The sequence below is a fragment of the Argentina silus genome (genome assembly GCF_951799395.1).
Source record: "Argentina silus genome assembly, chromosome: 9".
Classification (NCBI taxonomy): domain Eukaryota; kingdom Metazoa; phylum Chordata; class Actinopteri; order Argentiniformes; family Argentinidae; genus Argentina; species Argentina silus.
Window position 1 is genome coordinate 9606692 of NC_139663.1, and position 21665 is coordinate 9628356.

A 21665-nucleotide genomic window follows, 5' to 3' on the forward strand; every position below is an offset into this window, starting at 1 on the left:
ATACTGAAAAAATACAGGTTGAGAGAGATTTCTACTGTAAAGAGTGTATTATGTTTCTTACACAGTTGGATTCAATCTTCATATCATTTTAGTAAAGCATACCATTTCCATATCAGCTGTGTGTGTGTGTGTGTGTGTATGTGTGTGTGTGTATGTGTGTGTGTGAGAGAGAGAGAAAGAGAAAGCAAGCAAGCAAGGGTTTAGTTTGGTCAGACAGGCTACTTCTAGTCTTGTGTACTTTTGCAACAAAGACAATTACCTACCAGTTATGTTCAGGTCAATGGACAATCAAATAATTTGATATAGAGAAATTAAACCTCTGCATCAATCCCACAGACATCTCCATCAACATCTGCTATGGTCATGTTGTACCGTTTATCAGATTGACAGTATTTTGTTTGTTTGTTTGATTGATCCCTTGTCGACTGTTTTTCTCATACAGTAATTCTCCCCAACTAAACATGGGGACAGCCACGAGCGCGCGCGTCATGCCCTGTCTGGTTTGTAGGGGAGACGAAAAAAATAGCGACACGCCGCGCGCCCACTAAACCCAGACAGCGGCCTGAGCGCGGGACGGTGGTGCGCGCGAGACCTTGGCCCGGGCCACGTAGCGATGGTCCTACTGACATGATTGAGTCTCCTGCAAACATTTGAAATCAGCTACGTATTACCCAAGAATTACACATACACACACTGACAGTGTCAAACAAATACGCAGTCGCGCATGCAAGGATTATCAAACAAACACTGCTGAATAGAAACAGAAGCGTCTGCAGCAGTCCTGAATCCCTGCAACTCTGATTGCACGAAATGAGAAAGAGGGCGCTCTCGCCGTGGGTGAGTATGTAATACAAGATCTTGCTACAAGTTATTTTCTTTTTTGTATTTATTTTCAAAGATGACAATCACTGACGAGGCAAGACAAAGCCGAAGGATTTGATAATTGCACAGATTCGATTATGTCTCGATGAGTATCAAGCAAGCTAACTGTCAGAGCGTTCGATGTGAGTGGATAGCAAGCAAAGCTAGTGGTAGGTTTTTGTTAGGGAAGAGGGGAATTTTATTAAAACATTTTTGCATGACTGCTAAACCATTTTATAAACAAAGATTGGCATGGATTTACCATTGATTGCTAACAATAATGCATCAGATATGCTGCTGCAAACTACTGGAGTTGTGTAAAATGTCAGATCAAACGATTAAAATCTGGGCGGTTTTGGGTTAAAAAAAAGTGAAAGTCGTTTGCAATTAGGATTAGCTAGCTAGCTGTGTGTCATGGTGGTAATTAACATTTGCAGGAGTTAGCTAGCTAGCATTCTTTGTGGTTGAACGGACAGCGAGTGGTGGCGAGCTTGTTAACACAAGTCAAAATAAAACTAGATGTCTAGCTGGTGAATATAATGGGCTTTGTTTGCTAGCTTGCTAGCATGTCTTGAGCTATCCGCTTGAAATGAACGCCTCTGTATTTACAGTATTCACTATGGCTAGCTAACTAGCTCGCTAATAATGAGTTGGCTAGCCGCACGGCCTGCCGACCGTCTTGTCCAACCAATGTTTCCTTTTTGTTTAACCCTTTCTTTGCGTCTGTTTAAAAAAAGTTGCCTACACAGACTATTTGAATCTTGTTGTCTTAACGACGTGATGGTATAACCTATATAACAGTCAATATGTTGTCTATTATCTTATTTGGAGAGAAAAAATGATATCTGCGCATTAGCTAGCGTGCACGAATATCATCTTGACTCAAAAGCTAGCTAATCTAGCCAGTTTGCTAGCGAACACAGCTAGGCCAGAATGATTGCAGGCAGAGTTGCATGATTCGTGCTAGTTTGCTAGCTATCCAGTTTGAGAGGGAGGCAAAGGAATGCATCATAGTGTCAGCGGTGATTTAGGCCCACAGAGGCAACCTTACCAGAACAACAAGTCTTGCTTTATTGAGGACAATTTCGTGCCTCATATTTAGTTAATGTTATAAAAACTTTTTGATCACTATAATAAGACATTGCATTGGGCAAGCATTTCATAATACTAGTTTGATCTTGCTTGCATTGGTCTTCTCTGACAGTCCAGCAAGACTAGGGCTAGTAATTCACTCATCATTGCTAAATAGTGCTTTTAGTTTTGGTGCTTTCAGTGTTGCTTTCTGTCTCATCTGATGTACCACTTCAGACGTTGCCTAGAATGCATTCATTCTATTTGAATACTCCCTCACCCATCTCTTTCTTTGCAGTCAGCAGAAGGGTGAATGTCATGTAGGAAAGAAATGTAGGCTGCATGCTTTTAGGTAGAAATGGAAGAGAGCAGAGGCCCAGAGAGGTTTAAAGCATGTTCATTGGGTACTGCTGAGCTGCTCTACTATCTATACCTCTGGAAAGCTTTAGGCCCAAATACCCGACAGGGGCATGGGTAGCCCTGCTGTGAGCCACACAGTGAGCTGGTTAAGGTCTTATGAGTTTGGAGTCAGGAATGTGAACCCTCACACGTTTCTCTCAAAGCTGTGAAAGGAAAAGCTCATTAAAGTTCAGACAGAGAGGGAAGGTGGATTCGAATGCTGCAAAGAAATACATGGAAAAGGTCCATGAAACCCGTTTGGAAAGCCTCATCTGGAACATTGTTCGTCCTTGATAGATGTCATTATCTACATGCAATTTACCAACTGCAGCTGTAGTTGTCTGCACAGGATTTGAACCTGTCATGCACATCCCCTTAAGTCTCACTCTCTCTTCCTTTCAGCTCTCTCATTCTCACTCTCGTACAAGTCCAGAGCCTAAAGCCATCCCACCTCGGCCTCTTGTGATGTCATACAATAAAGTGGTTTGGTTTGTCGTAAGCTCAGTTAAGCATGAATGGAGAGGGTCGGAAACTTAATTGAAGTCTGTTGCTGATCACTAATACTAATAAAGATGGCATTAAAGTAAAAAGAAATGGTGAACCACAGAGATAGTCTACAGCGTATATTCCTTCTTCGTCAGGGGGCAAAGTTTATCTTCTGAAACTACCCAAAACTGAAAAACGCAGTCACAAACGATCAACGGTACACTGAATTTGACCTTGAGATCTGACACGGTAATCGTGTAATTACTACTGATATAACGCAGTCGTCTCTTCCTGCTTCCCACATCAAAGGGTTGTGCTCTTTCACTGTGAGTGAAACTCAAAAGTGACTCATCTCTCGAGAAGAGCGGGTGTTAGGATTTTACTAAACAGGGGTTGCATAACCTCAGCTGTGTGTGTGTGTATGTTGGGGTTATTGTGGAATGTTTGCTTGGCTCTCTGTCCTGCATCACATTCTGTCAGATGGTACTAACGGTCAGAACAGTTATGATGTCAGCTACATTTTATTAACTTTGTCCAGTAATTTGTTTGATAGTCTCAACCATCGAGATCCTATAGATATTACTTATATGACTATCATTAGTCTAGAAAACCCTGTCAGTGATAAAGGCAGGATATGCATAGAAATGAGGACATACATAACATATTTCCCATCCATCTCTGTACAACACACACAAACACACATCAGGAAAGCAGTGTCTAATTCAATACACACACCCCACAGAGGGCTTACCACTGTCTGTGCCTTGACCCTACATTCCCTATCATCCTAACCAGCTGTTATATTAGAGAGAACCGGGCCCATTATCTTTCAAAGATATGGTCTCCAATCTCCACAAATGGGAGCATCTGAATGACATTTGTAGGTTGGGTAAGGTGAGGCACTCTAACCTTCTGTAAGGTGAGGCACTCTAACCTCCGGTAAGGTGAGGCACTCTAACCTTCTGTAAGGTGAGGCACTCTAACCTTCTGTAAGGTGAGGCACTCTAACCTTCTGTAAGGTGAGGCACTCTAACCTCCGGTAAGGTGAGGCACTCTAACCTTCTATAAGGTGAGGCACTCTAACCTTCTGTAAGGTGAGGCACTCTAACCTCCGGTAAGGTGAGGCACTCTAACCTCCGGTAAGGTGAGGCACTCAACAGAGTAAAGTGTTCTTCCCCTGTGGTCATAATGCTCTTTGAGCTGTCATATTCTCAGAAAGAATAAGACGGTGAGCATACACAGGAAGAAAGGTGGTGTCTGTCTGTGTGGGTGCCTATACTGTATATGCATGCATCTCTTCTTCCACAATTGATTAATATGTGTGTGTAGTAGGCTTGTATGGATTGTGTGCAGCTGCCGTTACATTTTCTGCCAGCGTGATCACAGGAGATGAGAATAGTGCTGAAGGGGACAGACAAGGGGGAGGTCTTGTATCACCAGTTTGAGCAGAGGATGTTTATTGTTTACAAGAGAGGAAATATTTTTTGTGCCTCTCAAAGTCGTTGTGCAGTAAGGAAACCCACCCCAGTGCTGACTCACCCATCCATGCTCAGTGTCTGAGGTTATCTGGGGTCAACTAGTGTCACCAAGGGACAATGTCAAGGTGACAGTTGGATGCAGATAGACAGTAGATCATATACATATTCTAACTCTATGCAGGAGATGACCTTTAAGCAACCCCCAAAGCAAATAAACTATAATCAAGAGGAAGCTTAATCTGAAGTTCACTCGTACAGCCTCTCTTTGCTCACTTGCACACATGCACTGGGAGACACATCGGCTACTCGCACAGATCTGCATACACACGCACTCACACACACAATCTTATACAGTTTCCTGTGGTGGTGCTCACAGTACAGCTCCTTGGCTGTGGTTACTTTGTGCTCTGTAACTGCCACATTAGGTGGGTGTGTGTGTGTTTGTGTGTGTGTGTGGGCAAACGTTTGTAGGTGTGTGCAGGTATATATGTGTGCCTGAGTGCATATCACACACACTTTGAAATAAGCCTGTTTGCTCCCTGTAATCAGAGTACAAGGTGCATTTTTGACATTGGTGAAATAAGGTATGTTTTTATGTTACTGGAAAAAAACAACTGTTATTCCTTATCAGATGAATGAATCACAATAGTTTCATACTACCACTACGAATATGAATGAATTTGATGTGTAGTTGTGGTGAATTGTTGTTACAATGTGAAAGCTGTGATTCAGGTTGTGAGATTTGATGCTGTGGTTACTGAGTTCTATTGAGTTGAATAACTATGATACTGAGTTGTTAGATAAGGGAGTTGAACGATGCAATAAATGAATGGTGCAATGAGATGGTTTAAAAAAAAAAAAAAAAAAAAAAAAAAAAAAAAAGAACAAAATAGTCAGTTTTGAAGATGGTTTTGTGTGATATTTGTGACCTTATGAGATACAGATCCGTTGTGAAGAGAGGAGGAGGAGAGCATTTGGGGTTACGCTCGCTTACAGCGCTGAAGCCTGTGGTTTTGTTGTTCACACTGCACTGAAACTGTAGTGGTGAAGCGTGGTGTAGTCTCGGTTTATAACACCTTAGGTTGTAGTTTCTTTTTCGAGACTCCGGTGCTGTTAGAGAGACGACACCGCTCTTTCTCTCAATTTAATCGCTGTTCCTTTCTTTTTTCTCTTCCTCTTGCAGGCGGCAGATTGCAGATGGCTCCTGACCTGAGGCACAGAGGTTCTGACTGAGGCCAGCGTAACGCCGACTGTAAAGCGTGAAGCCCTAACAGACTACAGCCTCGATAGCCTCAAATGTGAAGCCAAACCCCAAGAGTTTTCACCAGAGGAGAGAAGTGAAACCTTGTCCGTGAGGTAGAGCCGTGACCCCCCCCTCCCCACCTGAACCTCAGAGAGACTAAAGCTTTGATAGTCAAACCTGATAGAAGCTTATGGAACAAAGCTGCAACAGAGTGTCACTCGCTCTGGTTTCCTTGCCTACCGTGGAGAGCATGGATGCCCTCTTTGAGTCGGGGTGAAGGTTTCTCTCTTTTACCCCCGCCTTCCTTTCTCCTTAGTGGCGGGAGGGGTAGGGGATTGGTTTGGTTCCCCCTACCCCTCCTTAAGATACTAGGAGGGAGGGACAGACGCACAGTTTGTTTCGAAAAAAAATAATATTGTACATAACTTTGTGCTACCATCCCATTTTATTCTTATGAAATCCTGCCAGAGCCTCAAGGAAGAGGTGTCCGTCCCCAGCTCAGAAGTAATGTCCCAGGAGGAAGGGCGCAGGACGCAGGTGTCCCAGTCCTACTACCACTCCTCCACTCCAGATCTGGACCTAGCAGGCAAAGTGTACAAGCGGGAGGGCGGGGGAAAGCCTTACTCTGTGCTAGTGGACAACAAAATGGCCGCTAAGACCCCCATGGGGGACCAGGTCCCTGGTCAGCTGCCCCCTCAGCATGTGACCCCCCAGCAGCAGCAGTACTACAGAGAGGGGGGAGCAGGGCAGGAGGGGGATGCACAGGCGGCCCAGACAGGCAATGGAGGCACTTCTGAGGACTCCGAGGAATCGGAGGAGGAAGATGAGGAAGAGGAGGGTGAGGACGGTGAGGAGGAAGAGTCCTTCAAGCGGGAGCAGATCATCGTGGAGGTCAACCTGAACAATCAAACACTTAATGTATCAAAGGGGGACAACAAAACTGGCCCCCAAACTGATGTCTCAGAGGGACATGGTAGTGAGGAGGAGGAGGATGATGACGATGAAGAGGAGGAGGAAGAAGAAGAGAGTCCTGAGGAGGAGGAGGAGGAGGAAGAAGAAGATGATGACGAAGAAGAAGAAGAGGAGGAGGAAGAAGAAGAGATAGAGAGCCGAAGAACGAGAGCCAAGAGAGCACGGCGTGATGCAGCCAGTATCACCATTCCACAGAGGAAGAGCCGGCGGACAACCTTGAGCACTGCTACCACTGGCATGACCACCAGGGGGCGACGGAAGAGCGCCGAGCCGCCCAAGAGGAAGCGCAAGCCTGCCAGGGAGGCGAAGGCTGCTGGCTCCTCTGGCAGCACTGCCTCAGCCACGGCAGCAGGGGGTAAAGGGGATGGGGAGGAGAGGGAGACGTTGGCCTGTGAGAAGTGCCCGCGCGTGTTCAACACACGCTGGTACCTGGAGAAGCACATGAATGTTACGCACAGACGCATGCAGATCTGTGACAAGTGTGGCAAGAAGTTTGTCCTGGAGAGTGAGCTGGCCTTACACCAGCAGACCGACTGTGAGAAGAACATCCAGGTAAGGAGGAGAGGAAGAGAGTCTCACTATTGTTTTTCCAAACAATCACCTCATTATGCTCTGATTTGAGCCTAGGACATATGACATCAACCAAACTGTATGATTCCTTTTTAAGTTGTACTTGGTTAGCAATCTGATTTCTGAATTGACTGAGTAGTTAATTGTGATCATAATCAATACATTTGCAAAGAAATAACTAACATGGTAGTAATGACTCGGAGGAAGTGAATTGAGCAATTGCAACTCAATTGAGCCCGTCCACTCCAGACTGGGTTGAGTGAGATCTCTTATTTAGGACGTAGGGAAAGCTTGGGCCAGCAGGGGGAGTCAGAGCCTGAGAAACAAGCCTAGACAAATTATTTCTCTCAGGTCTGTGAAAACACCATCTGCACCTGCAGCTCCAGGCGCTGTGTAGTTTGACTGTATTTATTCTCTGGAAGAGTTTCTGGATATTGCATTTGAAATGGATGTGAGCTCTGTGTCTGGTGATTAATATTACAGAACCACAATGGCCTTTACCTGTTTCTTAGTGTATTTGTGTGTGTGTGTTTGTTTGTCTGTCTGTCCCACTGCTCAGTGTGTCTCCTGCAACAAGTCCTTCAAGAAGCTGTGGTCGCTGCACGAGCACATTAAGATTGTGCATGGCTACGCTGAGAAGAAGTTTGCCTGTGAGATCTGTGAGAAGAAGTTCTACACCATGGCGCATGTCCGCAAGCACATGGTTGGTAGGTGGAACTCAACTTTTCTGCTTCTGCTCTTCGTTACCATGTTATGTCCTAAAGGCTATATAAACTGTATCCCTCACAAGCTTCATATCCCTCCTTCATTACTGCCCTTTCTTCTTCCTCTCTGTGATGGGAAGATGACGATTTCCTCATACCTGTTTTGTTTGAACCCCACCTTTTTAAGCACCTACTGTACTATTAGCCCCTGTTCATAACTCTATTTGAGCGCTCTCTTTTCTCTCTCTCTCTCTCTGGGTCTCTCTCTTTAGCCCACACCAAGGACATGCCGTTCACCTGCGAGACGTGTGGGAAGTCATTTAAGCGCAGCATGTCTCTGAAAGTGCACTCGCTCCAGCACTCTGGAGAGAAGCCTTTCCGCTGTGAGGTGAGATGCACAGTGCCACACACACTCTGGGGAAACAGTCATGGAATTCAAAACAACATAACCAGGAGAAAGTGCCTTGGATGATTTCCTTTTTCCATCATCTTCTTGTTTTAGTACCTCATCCTATTTCCAAAGAGCACCTCTTTTTTGCAAACTACAAGGCCTACTAAAACAGTGCTCCTCTTCTGTTTCCATGAACATACAGTACTTGTCTATTTGTACGCATTAAGATGGTGTAAAGGATTCTATTCCAATTATAGAGCATGCTTTATATGATTTAATTGCAATATTGGTTCAGGACAGTGTACATTTATATCCTGTTGAAACAAAGTATTCTCTTCAAAATGTATTTATTTGTATATTTGAATACTCTTCTTAAATATTGACTGACAACTGCCTTACCCACGCAAACTGAGAATTGGACCATTTTAGACATGGGCTGTTTGAGCAGAGGACAGCCTGTTAGTTTTGTAAATCCCAAAGTTCATTAGTATTCAACTGAGACACACTTGACTGCCTATGGGTAAACTGTCACCTGCATGATTATGATTCTTACGCAGTTAGAGAAAGTGTGGTCTGCTCTAAGCAGTAAGGTCTGTTCCCTGTCAAACATTAGCACACTGTAAATACACATAGTGTACCGAATGACTGCAGGCTGAAAACATGTTTTGAATCCAACTTCATTTAAACAATTTTTAATCCAACTTTATGGATGTATTTGCTCACTTGGTTTATTATTCCACATACCGCTTTAATCCAGAAATTTCCGGTCTTATTTTTGTCAAACATCAGTCTACTGTACATCCCCAATGCACACTGTGCTGCTGGTACAGACACAGCTCTCCAGAGGAAGCACAGGTACTACTTTGGAGCCTCTCCCAGGCCTCATTGTGGCCAATGGGGAGTGGTCCGGGAGCATAGGTCCGGGTGCATGGGTGGGGCTGCGCCATCGTTTCACTAACATGTGATTACACGCTTATTAAAGGGTGTAAACTAGATACCAAGCTGCTACTCTCTAAGTGTTCTGCTGCCGGTATAGTGCAGTCTACATGTGGAACAGAGTGTTCTATCTGTAGTAGGGTAATGAATGGCAGGATCAGAGATTCTGGTGTACTATGCAGGCTAAAAGCCTCTCCTGTCTCTACAGAACTGTGATGAGAGGTTCCAGTATAAGTATCAGCTGCGCTCTCACATGAGCATCCACATCGGACACAAGCAGTTCATGTGCCAGTGGTGCGGCAAGGACTTCAACATGAAACAGTACTTCGACGAGCACATGAAAACACACACGGGTGAGACACAGACCAGTCACGTGCATTTTCAGACTATCTCTTGCTTTTCTAATGCGTGCACAGAGGAATCCATGGAGAGACACAAACCAACAGTCACAAATGTTCAAGAACTAGCTTTTTTTATGAAAGCCATTGGATCCTGTTCCGTTACAGAAATGTTTTGAAACCTAACTGAATACTCAAATGTAAGTGTTCGAATGATGTTAGTTAGAAGCCAGCCCTAGAAAGTCCAAAATACTTTCAGACATAAACAACACAGCCTTGACAGACTCTGTCCTTAGTCAGTCAGTCTCCATACAGTAGATACTCTAAAAAAAGGAAAGAAACGGTCTAAAGACTTGGGGTGAAGAGGTGGGGAGGAGGAGGGAGACCTCGCCCACTCTATGTAATTAGAGGGTGGCAAAACATAAAAGTTAAACCTCTCATCCATTTTGACTTATAATGACTATGCAGACACATGTTATATTGCGTTCCTTTTATCTTCTTCCCTACCACTTTTCTCCTCTCCAAAGCCAAACTTAGCGAAACATTCTGTCCATCCTTTTTTCAACCCCCCCGTCTCGTGTGGGTGGATTCCCTGCTCTCTATTGGCCCCGATGGTTCTATTTGTGAAGTGTAATTATTTTATCCTCTCCCTCTCTTCTCCCAGCCTCCGCTGACCAATTTAGCCTCGTGTGGTGGGTGACACACCCAGTTATGCCCTTTAACGGGCACCGCACACACTCTGCACACACTCCACACACACACACACACACACACACAAAGTCTTCCATGTCCTTCTGAGCTTTTACTTATAGAAGATGCAACATATTCACAAAAGGCTACTACATACAGCCTTTTTAATTTGTCACACAAACAGTTAAACATTAAGTGTCATCATACCGTAAACTGATGGTTTAGAGGACCTTCACGAAGCATGGAGCTGAGAAATAAAGCCTGTAAAAAGCCCTTAAACATGCTGTGGATTGATGTGTGTGGGGGCGGTGGCAGGCCTGTTGAATGGCTCCATCTGAGAGGGGTTAATGAGACATGCACTTCAACAGAGATCCGTTGTTCATTTCACATCTCATCTCCTCCTAAAGTGTGAACTGCCACCGCCTCCTGCTGAGTGGGTGGGTTGACAGCCAATACCCTCACACAAGAGAATCCATTAGCATTTTCAATAGGAAGAGACTGCCTGTCACTGTTTTTTGAGTGGAGAAGTTAACTTCCTTGTGTACTTTTAAAGAGGTTTAACCAGCAGAGCACCTACAGCTTGGGACCAGATGGGACCAACCAGCAGATACCGACTCTAATAGACTAAGCAGTTGATAGTGACGCACTAAAGAGTTCTGTCACTTCAATCGGGGCTGTGATGTTCAATGATGCAGTCCTTGTCTTTGTTGCCCTACAGGAGAGAAGCCTTTCATCTGTGAGATCTGTGGGAAGAGCTTCACCAGCCGGCCCAACATGAAGCGCCACCGCCGCACCCACACGGGCGAGAAGCCCTACCCCTGCGATGTGTGCGGCCAGCGCTTCCGCTTCTCCAACATGCTCAAGGCCCACAAGGAGAAGTGTTTCCGGGTTACCAGCCCCGTGAGCCTGCAGGCCAGCAGCCTCCCCATGCCCCTCCACCTCACTGCCAACGCCCCCTCCTCCTCCGGCCCTGGCCTCGCCCCCTCTGCTGCCACCCCAGCCACCACCTCTGCCCCTCTGGGCCTCAGCCCGTCAGGGGGTGCTCTTCCCCCACGGGGCGTGGTGGGACACACCTTCTCTCACCTGCACCTGCACTCGCCCACCTCTCACCATCACCCCCACCACCACACAGCCCCGCACCACCCCAGCACGCCCCACCACGCCCCGCTTCACCCCCACCACCACCTGCCTGTGCCACCTGTCTCCCACCTGCCCCCTCCCCCAGCCCTCTTTAAGAGTGAGTCCCTCAACCACTGTGGGCACGAGGACAGCAGCTACTTGCGCCACATGGCCCCCCCAGACAAGGGCCCTGGAGCCCCCCAGCACCACTGAACCCTCTGCAGACCCTGTGCTCCAGGCTGGCCACACCACACCTTACTTCCCCACCTCTCACATCTGGTTCTGCCTCGCCCTCTTACCCGGGCCCCCTCAGGTGAAGAGGGGCCCCCTCAAAGACTTATATGGACAAAACGCACTCAAAGCACACATCTGTGTGTTATAAAGATACAGGCCGACACACCCTCAGTACACACTTTTAGATAAGTGAGTGACCCATTTACAGACCCAAGTCAACAGACACACAGATTTTACAACCTCTTGCTAATATCTTTTCATGAGATAATATTAGAAAACCTGCAGAATCTCTTGTATTCCTAGAGGACGTCACCATTGGTAGGATGTTGGAGATGATGGAGTTTTCTTCTTGTGTGTTAATTTGTATTTGTGTACAGTATATCCTCTCCATTGAAGGCTGCTGGTGTTATTCTTCAACATGTGTATTATCCGGGTTAGTGGATTAGAACAGAGCCATTTTTTTATTTTTTTTTATAAACTTTGCTCTTCATATTGATTTTACACAATGGTTGCACAGCGCCAGGTATTAGATTAAACGCAAGTTCTCTCCATGGTCTTCTCTCCTCTATACGCCTGGTTGTAACGTGAAACCCTGCGCCTTCAAGGTTGTTCTGATGAATGTTTACCGTCTCAGTTCAAAGTGGGCCTCCGACTGTCCCCAGCGGCATTCTTCACAGGGTCAACCAGGAGAAGGGCAAGAGTCAATGCCAATGCTCACAGTGAGGAGGGGGGGGAACTCTTTAAATGACTTTTATCTGGATTAATTATAATGTAGTAAGGTTCTGCTACAGAGATTCAAATGATGGTTAATTGGTGCTTTCCATTCCTGTACTACACATGGTTCTTTAATCTCTTCTGTTTTGAGTTTCTCAGTGTAACATCACAGTGAGTTAGCGTGTTTTTTGTGTGTTATGATGCAGATGTGAAAAGTATACTCTGCCGGTGTGGCAGGTTTTTTTTTGTATGCAACAAACCTTGAGTTACACAAGGAAACACACAGATACACACAAAGCATTATGTCATCACTGCTCTCTGACTAACCCTTTACTTTCACAAACTGTTTGTTAAAAGATGCTTATTTTTCAGCTTTAAGATTACTGCCACTGTGATGGGTCAGACACATGACCCAACCTGGATCTCTCTCTCTCTCTCACACACACACAATCTTTTCTCTCTCCTATGTCTTCTCTCTTTTCTCATTCACCCTTTCTCCCACTGCTGCTGCTGAAATAATACGGGTCACTGTGTGAAAGGTCATTCAACAGTACTCATGTTCTGACCTGTTTTCACCACAATTGTTAACAGAAAACCATGTATTTTTCCCAACCAGCCTATATTCCACAGCTCGGTGTGGATCAGGACACTTTTAAGCAAAACCTTTTTTGTAATATAATGGTTTGTTTTGTTGGTTTCACTCATACTGTATTTGGTTCCACACACATTGGGTCCCTATCACACACAGGCAAATAAGGGTGAATCAAAACCGATGGAATGATGGCATAGCCTAACTGTTTATCAATCAAATATGTTTTGTTCTCATCTTCTTTTTTTAAATGTGCTTTTTTCCGTATCAAACTGAGGAATGGTTCTCATCTCCCGCTAGAGTCTAGACATACTGTTTAGTGCAGAGTCATAGGAACGTATAAAGCAATGGCTATGGTATTTCTAACACATTTACATTTCTTGTATAGATATACATTTACTCAAGTTGTTGAAAGAAATCACATTTGTAAATGTAATGTTTTTGATTTTGTGAATGTTAAGCTGTCCCGTTGTATGGTATTCTGACAGAGAGGAGCGGAAAAGGCTGATTAGTAAATCTGAATGAATGTTGTTCTCCCGTTGGATTATTGAGTGGGTTGAGCTGTCCCCTCCTTCACTCAAGTCTGAGACTGTTATCAGATTGTCAGTGTTGAGGAACAACATGGAGAGGTGTGTGTGTGTGTGTGTGTGTGTGTGTGTGTGTATGTATGTGTATGTCTGGAAGCCCTCTGGTGCCCTTCTGTCAATAGCTGCTTTTACCTGGTCTGCACCTCATATCTGTATATTTTGGGGATACTTGAGATGAACAGTAGCAGTACCTTTAGCACGACCCTCTACCACCGCGAGTTGATGGTAATTGGTCCTTGAGTTGAGTGGTTTAACAGTGTAAAGAGGACGCCCCCCCCTTCCCCCACTCCATTTTGAGAGCTACAGACATTCTGCCGTTGCAGTAGGACCCCTGTATCAGCGTAACCATAATTCCCCCTCTAGTTCACTACTGTTGCTCAAAATGTTTAAGTATGTTTTAAGTATGAGTCTTTTTGACATTTTTTACTTTGAAAGCCTTTTCATTTGTGTGAATCCTCTGCACTTTACTGCTGCGTGAGTGAGGCGCAGTGAAGGGAGGGACTGACGATGGATTGTGGGAGAGAGAGAGTGAGTGAGTGATGTGTTGGGTGCAGGAGGAGGAGGAGGAGGAGGAGGGTGGTGATTGATTTGGTGAGTGGCTGTTTTAAGGCAAGGAGAAGGAGGAGAATCAAGATGGTGGATAGTGTGGAAGGGACTGTGGCATAAGAAGGACATTTATTTTTGTTTGTTCATATATTTGTTTTTGTTGTCTTTTCCTGTCAAGATATTCACTTTGGCTCTAATATGAACCCCAAAGAGCGATAGTGATGTTCCGCTTTGGCGATTTGACACTAGCCCCTCCTTGCTTCATCTGAAATGCATAGTTTCTTTGGCTGAGGTGCTCATATCAAGCTCCCTCTTTGTCATGTACCGTTTTCTCTTCCAATTTACTGTATGATTCTCCTCCTTTTTTCTTTGTTATATAGAATGCACTTTCTACTAAAATCCTGGCTAGTTAAAGAAAAATAACAATGTATATTCTTTAAAGATGTTTTTAAAAAAAAATCTATACTTTTTTCCCCTTTGTATTTTTAACCACTTAATGTAGCATTGCGTATTTTATTATTGTGAGTATCTGGTACAAAATTGCAGCTTTATAATGTCCTGGGTTGTCTTTGTTTTATTTTTTTTGTATGTTTGTTTTTGGAGGTTGGGGAGAAGTGGAAATGTTGGGCCTTTTTTGATAATGTACATTTAACAGACTCTCTGCTAACTTTCAGAAGTAAAAACGAGTAGCCATAATTATCACACATTTGTGTGGTGTCATGTTTTTCTCTGTCAAATGCTATGTGTTACTAGTAGCTTCATGTGCATTATGGTGAATATAAGCAATTCATCTGGGCAGTAATAGTATCTGTTCTGCTTATGGAAATAAAAGTCCACAGTTTCAGCCTAAGGTTGCTCTTCACATCACATTGTGTTGCAATAGTAGTTGTTGTTGTTGTGTTTCTATAGGTTACTATTTTACAGTACATCATTGTTTTCGTAGCAACTACAACCAAATGATGCAGACAAAATGCATTATTCCTCGTATTTTGATCAGTGAGAAGTTCGTCCTGCCATTTTGTGCTGCATAATCAGTCCAAAACTCATCAGGTTAAGTGATAATCACCAAGGCATAAAAAAGTGGTCGAAATTGTGCTCCATGTTGAGAATCAGAAGTGAGTTTGTTGGATTGATTCAACTGATGTGTTAGCAGCCAAACAGTCACATGACACACACACACACCCCAGGGATTTGGGCCATTTTGATTACTTGGTAATGTTCTTTGATACAGCCTCCATCCGTTCAGACTTCTAGAGCTCTAATTCCTGACCCTAGAAACGAATAACACTTGTTTCTCAATGTTCAGCTGCCTTGTGACCCCTTTAGCCTGCTTACTCATTCTGTAAAAACAATTCTTCCTCTTTTCTTTGGTCTTCTTAGTTTTCCATCTCTGCGGTTGCCCCTGCCTTTGTGTTTGTCTGGTGATGCTTTAGGGTCATTTGAAAAGCTGAACTCTGTTAATCTTTGTGAGCTTTTGCAGTGGTGTGTGTAATTGTATCAACAGTGACTGTGATACTGATCATAGCTGCATTATGAAACAGGATTTCGCTCTCTCTCTCTCTCTCTCTCTCTTCCCCCCCCCCCCCCCCCCCCCCCCGATGGCCCATTGAGGCATGTGGTAATCCCTCTGTATGTTCTAACAGTAGTGGAGGTCTATACCCTGGGCCATGTGTTTCAAATAGTTCAAATACACCATGTTTAACTTGCCCCAGAGACACATCAGCATAACATTTATACCATGTGTACCTTGGTTTATTTTTATTTTTTTTACTGAGGAATTATCAGATATTGGCAATGCATGAAAGGGCTGCCTGAGGAGAGCTGGATTACCTCCCAAAAATGTGCTTTCATTACAATCACTGCATGGACACATATTGGGGCAATCAAATGTTGTACAGGCAGTTAAACATAACTACTGCACATGAATAGCTCTAGGTTTGTCTGGCGGGAAGGAAGCAGGATTTTATTTTGCCATGGAGACCAGAGTGCCATTGAAATTAAATGTGAACACTGACCATGCTGAGTTTGACCATGGCTACAATCAAATAGATTTTAGACACTAACTACTAGTGTGCTAAATACTGTATATTGTAATATATTATACTGTATTGTAAAGCTACGCTTATGTTTGCCTACATGAGATATGGAAGTGTTAGTGTGTGTTCATGAGAGATTAAAATATCTTTGTAGTTGAGGTTCCATGTACTAAAAAAAGGGAAGTGAAGATCAGTACAATTACAAGTGGCGGAGAAGAGGGGGGTCGAGAACAACCTGGTAGAAAGGACACCCCACCCATTATTCCCCTGAGTCTGTGTGTCCGTCTGTGTCTGCCTTTCTGTCTCAATATGTGAATGCCTGCCAGTGCCTGTAGAATACTTTATCTGCTATTATTCCTGAGAGTGCATATCAGAGCAGATCTTCTCCAAGTTTTTTTTTTCCCCCAAAACTATTCAGAGAGGGATGAGAAAAGATGCTAAAATGTCTCATCACATTGTCTGTGCTTGATAACACTGGGTTAGTATAAGTTCAATTAGAGAGGAGATGAGTCACAGAATTCTATGCAGATCCACGACCTGAGAAGAGAGTGTTTTTGGAGAGAGTGTGACTCACCACCACTGATGGTGCTAGCGAGTGGGTGGTCAGGTTCGTACACTTGCACCGCAAGTGGGCGGGGGCGATAATAACACATCAGATACGTCTACACTCCCATCTGTGTTCGAAAATAGTTGGCCTCCCAACTGCGAGTCATTATGGAGCCTCTCTGTGGTAGAGACGCAGAAGGGAGGCTGTATCTCTGTGAGCAGGCAGATTAAGAGCGAGGGAGAGGTTGACGAGGCCGGCTGCTCACTCGCTCAGCAAGCCACCCCCCACCCCCACCAGCCACCTCTTCATTCCGTAGCTGTCAGGTGTGTTCAAAATATATAAAATATATGCCATTTAGCTGACGCTTTTATCCATAGCGACTTACACTGCAGTGAGTGCATACATTTTTCAGTATGGTCCCAGCAGGAACATGTTCATACAGGAATGTGTATTAATGAAATTTGCAGAAAGACTGGTCAACCCACCTCACAAGCCAACAATATATGCTGGGAGTAGCCCGCAAGGGCTTTTGACAGTACACCAAAGCAGCTATCCATCTCTCTTCAGTCCAGACGGTCTGACGGCGAGATCTTCTATAGGGCGGGAGGGAACGGCGATGCTTACGTCACCGAATGGTTTTTTTGACAGCCCATAAAGAGACCTGAAAGTGTGGAACAAACCCGAGGAACAAACCCCTACGGAACCAGAGAACGGTCAAGTTCACGGAAAAAGTCAAGGCTGAACAAAGTGCAACATGCCGGTGACCAGCTAAAGAAAATAGCCAATTCTGGAGATATAGCGCGCGGGATCCCAGTGCTGTGGATATACATCTTATTGGTGATTTGTTTTGTTTGATTCTTTTTTACGCTGCAGATAAGTGAAAACCATTCATCGTGCACGTTATTGTTCATTCACGTTATTGCCATTCAGTACAGTAAGCTAGTAACAGGATTGACGCGACCCAGGGACTGTTTGTCTTTGTGAATTATTGATCAGGGGTTTCCTGTGCATATTTGAATCCTCCTCTTCACCTTACAGATTCCACGCACTGGTTGGTATTGGTCAAAACTCTTTGTTGACACCACGGAATATTGAAGGTCAGTAGGCTACAGTACTAAGTGTTCAGAAATGTTATATCCACAGTTGCATCCTTCAGTGTATTTAATATCAAATCATTTTGGAGTGGACTCATTTGGACTTGTCTTACTTGTTTTATCCCCCCAGAAATTCTAGCAGTACAGGTGTAATGCATCACAGGAATCTATTCACTTAACAGTGTTGGTGGTGGTGATGAGTCTCAATTCCATGTAACAGTTGTCTCATAAACTGTGTAATGTAACTTAAAAAATTTTTTTTCCCAGAAACCCTTTATATTCCCTTACATTATCCTTCTTTTGGTTTCTTGGGTAGTAGTGTGGTGGTTTTGGCTTCAAGTGAGCATAGGTTAGCTGGGCACAATGAATCAAATAATGTTTCTTAATCCGCTCTCTCATTGTAACACACGTTTTTTAATCTCCCTCCTGCTTTTGTCTAGTTCTTGTTGAAAGTACAAAACAGGTTTATAGGTAATATGCCTTTGGCAGTGCTTTTGTTCTTTTGTGGTTCTATTTTATACCAGCATCTTCATAATCCAGATTATCTAAACAGTGATCTCCTATTTGTTTTACCCTCTTAAATCTGTGATTTTTATTCTGCTTCCATCACTGTTCTCCTCCCTGTTCTTCCATACACTAAAACTTCCCAGAAACAGAAGTATTTTTGGTGCCACCCAGCAACAGTAAGAGCTGTGGCATTGCCAACAATGCAGGACTCTGTGTTCAACTGCTGTTTTATCCCGCCCCCTTCCTCAGGCGAGGAGGAACCCCCACGGTCCAGACGCTCAGCAAACATGGCTTCCCACTCAGGACAGTTCCCCTCTGACAAGCGATTCCTCATCTTCTTTGACTTTGACGAGACCATCGTGGACGAGAGCAGTGATGATGTGGTGGTGCAGGCGGCCCCGGGGCAGCACCTCCCTGGTTGGCTGAAGGACACCTACCGGCCCGGCCACTACAACGAGTACATGCAACGTGTGCTGGCCTACATTGCAGAGCAGGGTGTGAGTGAGAGCGCCATCCGCTCCGTCATTGAGAAGATCCCTGCCTCCCCTGGCATGCTGACCCTCTTCCAGTTCCTGCGTACCCGCCCCCAGCAGGACTTTGAGATGGTGCTGGTGTCTGATGCCAACACGTTCTTCATCGAGTCCTGGCTCCGCCGTGTGGGAGCCCGCCAGCTCTTCGTCAAGATCTTCACCAACCCTGCCACCTTCAACAAGGATGGGCGACTACTGCTACGCCCCTTCCACTCCCATGGGTGCCAGCGCTGCCCAGAGAACATGTGTAAGCAGGTAATAGTGAGGGACTATGTGATGCGCAGGACGAAGGAGCGTGGGCGGCCATTCCAGAGGGTGTTCTACGTGGGTGATGGTGCCAACGACTTCTGCCCGGCTCTGATCCTGGGCCCCAGGGATGTGGCGTTCCCCCGGCGGGACTACCCCATGCACAAGCTGGTCACTGAGATCCATGAGGCCAGGCCAGGGGAGTTCAAGGCTGTCACTGTGCCATGGGCCAGTGGGGAGGATGTGGTGGAGCGACTCAGGAAGCTGGCAGAGGAAAAATGAAGCTAGGGGGATGGGGAATATCACCTGATAACCTACACCCACTGACACTCACACATACACACTCAAACACCCATAGACACACACTGAGAGTCACATTCTCAGATGAAGTACAATAACTGATAAACATACACTTGAAAGCAGGTAACAAACAGACAACAAAACAAAAAAACAACCTCAGCTCAAGCAGGCCTTTGTTTTGATGTAGCAGTGACTGTTATCCACTCTGTCCTCACACTCTGGTCTAAAGTTCAGTCAAAGAGAAAAGCTCAACAAAGACACAAACTATGTCAATGATCATAGACCTATTCTGTAGTTGATATCCATCTAATCAAGACAGTTTTGAGTCAACAGACACAAATCATTGACTGAATAGGTCATTCTTGAGGTGTCTCAAGGGTTAATTGCTGATGTACTTATTACTACACTCTATTGTTGACACTGAGCTTTTGTTCTTTATTAACAGCCAAACTAGGTCAGTAGGATACCAGTCCTTGTTCATTATTGCCTTGATCTCTGGGTATTAAAGCCTTCTTTTCCTAATAACTTGGCCAGTTTACAGGGTGGCCATTTCAGCATTATTCATAAGTCTTACATTATTCCTTAGTAATTGTATTTACTTAAGTGCTCTTAGTAAAATGGGAAATTAGAAGTTAGACTAGTGATCTTCAGGGGAAGATGGCATATGGTAACAGTGCCATCTGCTGCCAGATCTAAAGATTGCACCGGATAGTTTGGAGGGTTGAATCCAGTTTCAGGGTTTTAATAAATACAGTAAGATATGAAACTGACAAATTGATAATAGAGATACTATAGTGTATCACATGCATGTCTTATTATATGTTTTTGTTTGTCTTTTGTCTGTTTTAATGGATATAGAGTGTATTATGTACTTGAAAATGATTCTTGACACCAGCAGGAATAAAGCCATCAATTAAAAAAATGTCTGATATTGTATATTTTGTATATTAAGTGTTGTCTCAGCCCATGTGTACAGCATGACTGATACAGTTTTATTTGAATAAAGCAGCCAACATTTCCACACTAGGCTTAAAGGGGCAATCTGGGATATAAACAACAACAAAGCTGTCACCCCGCCACTTTTTTTGGTAAACAGATGAGGGATGGGGCTGGAGAAATGTATCCCCTCTCAAATTCATAGACTGAGCTATGGATACAAGGACTTATGATGGGCACGACCATTGAACTAAGCTCATGAGGCATTCATAAGTTATATTCTTTAAAATTAATTGGCTATATATAATTATTTTAAAAGTCAAAAAATGTATGTACTGATCCCAGATTGCTATTTACACTATATACCCGTCCACCACCCCAATGCCAACATTCCCCTCCTGAACCCTGACACTTTACACCAGTAGGGAATATTACCTCTCAATCTACAGGTGATTAGCATGTTCCAATATCATGCCAACCTTTGACCTTCCAGTTTTATCTATGGGTTATTATATATTATCAATGGTCTATGGATTACGAAAACGCTGAAGTCGCTCCACATGTTAACACATGAAAGACAGTAGCAGATTCCGTCGCCAGAGCTACTGATAATACTCAGCATAGCTAAACGCTATGCTTGTGCCAACACAGTTTGTATCACTGGGGGAAGCTAAATATTGTTTTCAAGCATTTTATAACTTTGTTTTAGAGTTATAATGACACTCATTAGATATCACAAGAACAGCTAGAAAGAACATCAACTATTGGTATTATATCATATATGTTATTGTTTCCTCATTTATTTTAAATTAATGATATAACCATTGATTCTTGAAGATATAACGGATAAATGCTTCACAAGCTTAGTTCAACTGCCTTACCACATCAAACCAAAAATATAAGCTTTGTTTACAATTGTATGTTTTACAAACAATGGAGTAAAACAACACTGTATAGAACACATGGTTAAAACTATGATTTTGAACTCATGGATGGTCAGTCCTTGAATCCATAACTCCATCTTACATTTAATTTCTTACATTTCTCCAACCCCATCATTCAGCTGTTCACCAATAAAGTGACGGGGAAAACACTGTAAAGCCACATTGAGCCCCATTAAAGCCCCATTAACTTCTACATGCCGTCAAAGAGTGGCCCACTTACAAAAATATGTAATTTAAAGGATTGTTATTACTGAAAAAAACTTTAGACTGTGGCTTTAGAAGAGGTCTGCCTAGTAAGTAAGCTGGTAAGGCATTTTCATATAATCACACTTCAATTTACCTTCATCCATATAATATCAATATAGCATAGTAGAAAATGGGAGAAAACGCAATATGAATATAATAAATAAATAATATCTAGTACGCGCATGCGTAGGAATGACTTGTTCATAGAGTTCCTAGACATCTGCCTGAATATCATCTGTCCCATGTTATCATTAGCAGTACCTGTTTGCTTTTTACAATGAAAAATCAACATTTAATCAATCATGCGTAGATTCGTATTCTTCTTACCAAAGTACCTTCTTCTTACAAAAT

The 21665-nt window shown here is 43.8% G+C and overlaps 2 protein-coding genes across 5 annotated transcripts; both read left to right on the plus strand.

Annotated features, from left to right (window-relative positions):
* The first annotated feature begins 628 nt into the window (after positions 1-628).
* On the plus strand, positions 629-14788 carry znf652 (zinc finger protein 652). Of its 3 annotated transcripts, none has more exons than XM_083677274.1 (6): positions 629-837; positions 5479-7062; positions 7640-7787; positions 8057-8172; positions 9320-9464; positions 10858-14788. In XM_083677274.1, exons 2-6 carry the CDS (start codon positions 5992-5994, stop codon positions 11469-11471), a joined length of 2094 nt encoding a protein of 697 aa, XP_083533400.1. In that variant the 5' UTR covers positions 629-837; positions 5479-5991; the 3' UTR covers positions 11472-14788. The 3 variants fall into 3 exon arrangements, with proteins under 3 accessions (XP_083533400.1, XP_083533402.1, XP_083533401.1); XM_083677276.1 differs by lacking the exon at positions 629-837 and adding an exon at positions 952-1031; XM_083677275.1 differs by lacking the exon at positions 629-837 and adding an exon at positions 4823-4879.
* A 2421-nt stretch (positions 14789-17209) lies between these two features.
* On the plus strand, positions 17210-20092 carry phospho1 (phosphoethanolamine/phosphocholine phosphatase 1). 2 transcript variants are annotated; one of them, XM_083676946.1, is made up of 3 exons: positions 17210-17348; positions 17550-17608; positions 18362-20092. In XM_083676946.1, exon 3 carries the CDS (start codon positions 18400-18402, stop codon positions 19168-19170), a length of 771 nt encoding a protein of 256 aa, XP_083533072.1. In that variant the 5' UTR covers positions 17210-17348; positions 17550-17608; positions 18362-18399; the 3' UTR covers positions 19171-20092. The 2 variants fall into 2 exon arrangements, with proteins under 2 accessions (XP_083533072.1, XP_083533071.1); XM_083676945.1 differs by lacking the exons at positions 17210-17348; positions 17550-17608 and having other exon boundaries at positions 18108-20092.
* The last annotated feature ends 1573 nt before the right edge of the window (positions 20093-21665 follow it).

Excerpts from the sequence above, each read along its gene's own strand:
- znf652 (XM_083677274.1), top strand. The coding sequence starts at position 5,992 with ATGAAATCCTGCCAGAGCCTCAAGGAAGAGGTGTCCGTCCCCAGCTCA. Across the intron at positions 7,063-7,639 it reads ACTGTGAGAAGAACATCCAG|TGTGTCTCCTGCAACAAGTC; the intron begins GTAAGGAGGAGA and ends CCCACTGCTCAG. Across the intron at positions 7,788-8,056 it reads TGTCCGCAAGCACATGGTTG|CCCACACCAAGGACATGCCG; the intron begins GTAGGTGGAACT and ends CTCTCTCTTTAG.
- phospho1 (XM_083676945.1), top strand. The coding sequence starts at position 18,313 with ATGCAGGACTCTGTGTTCAACTGCTGTTTTATCCCGCCCCCTTCCTCA.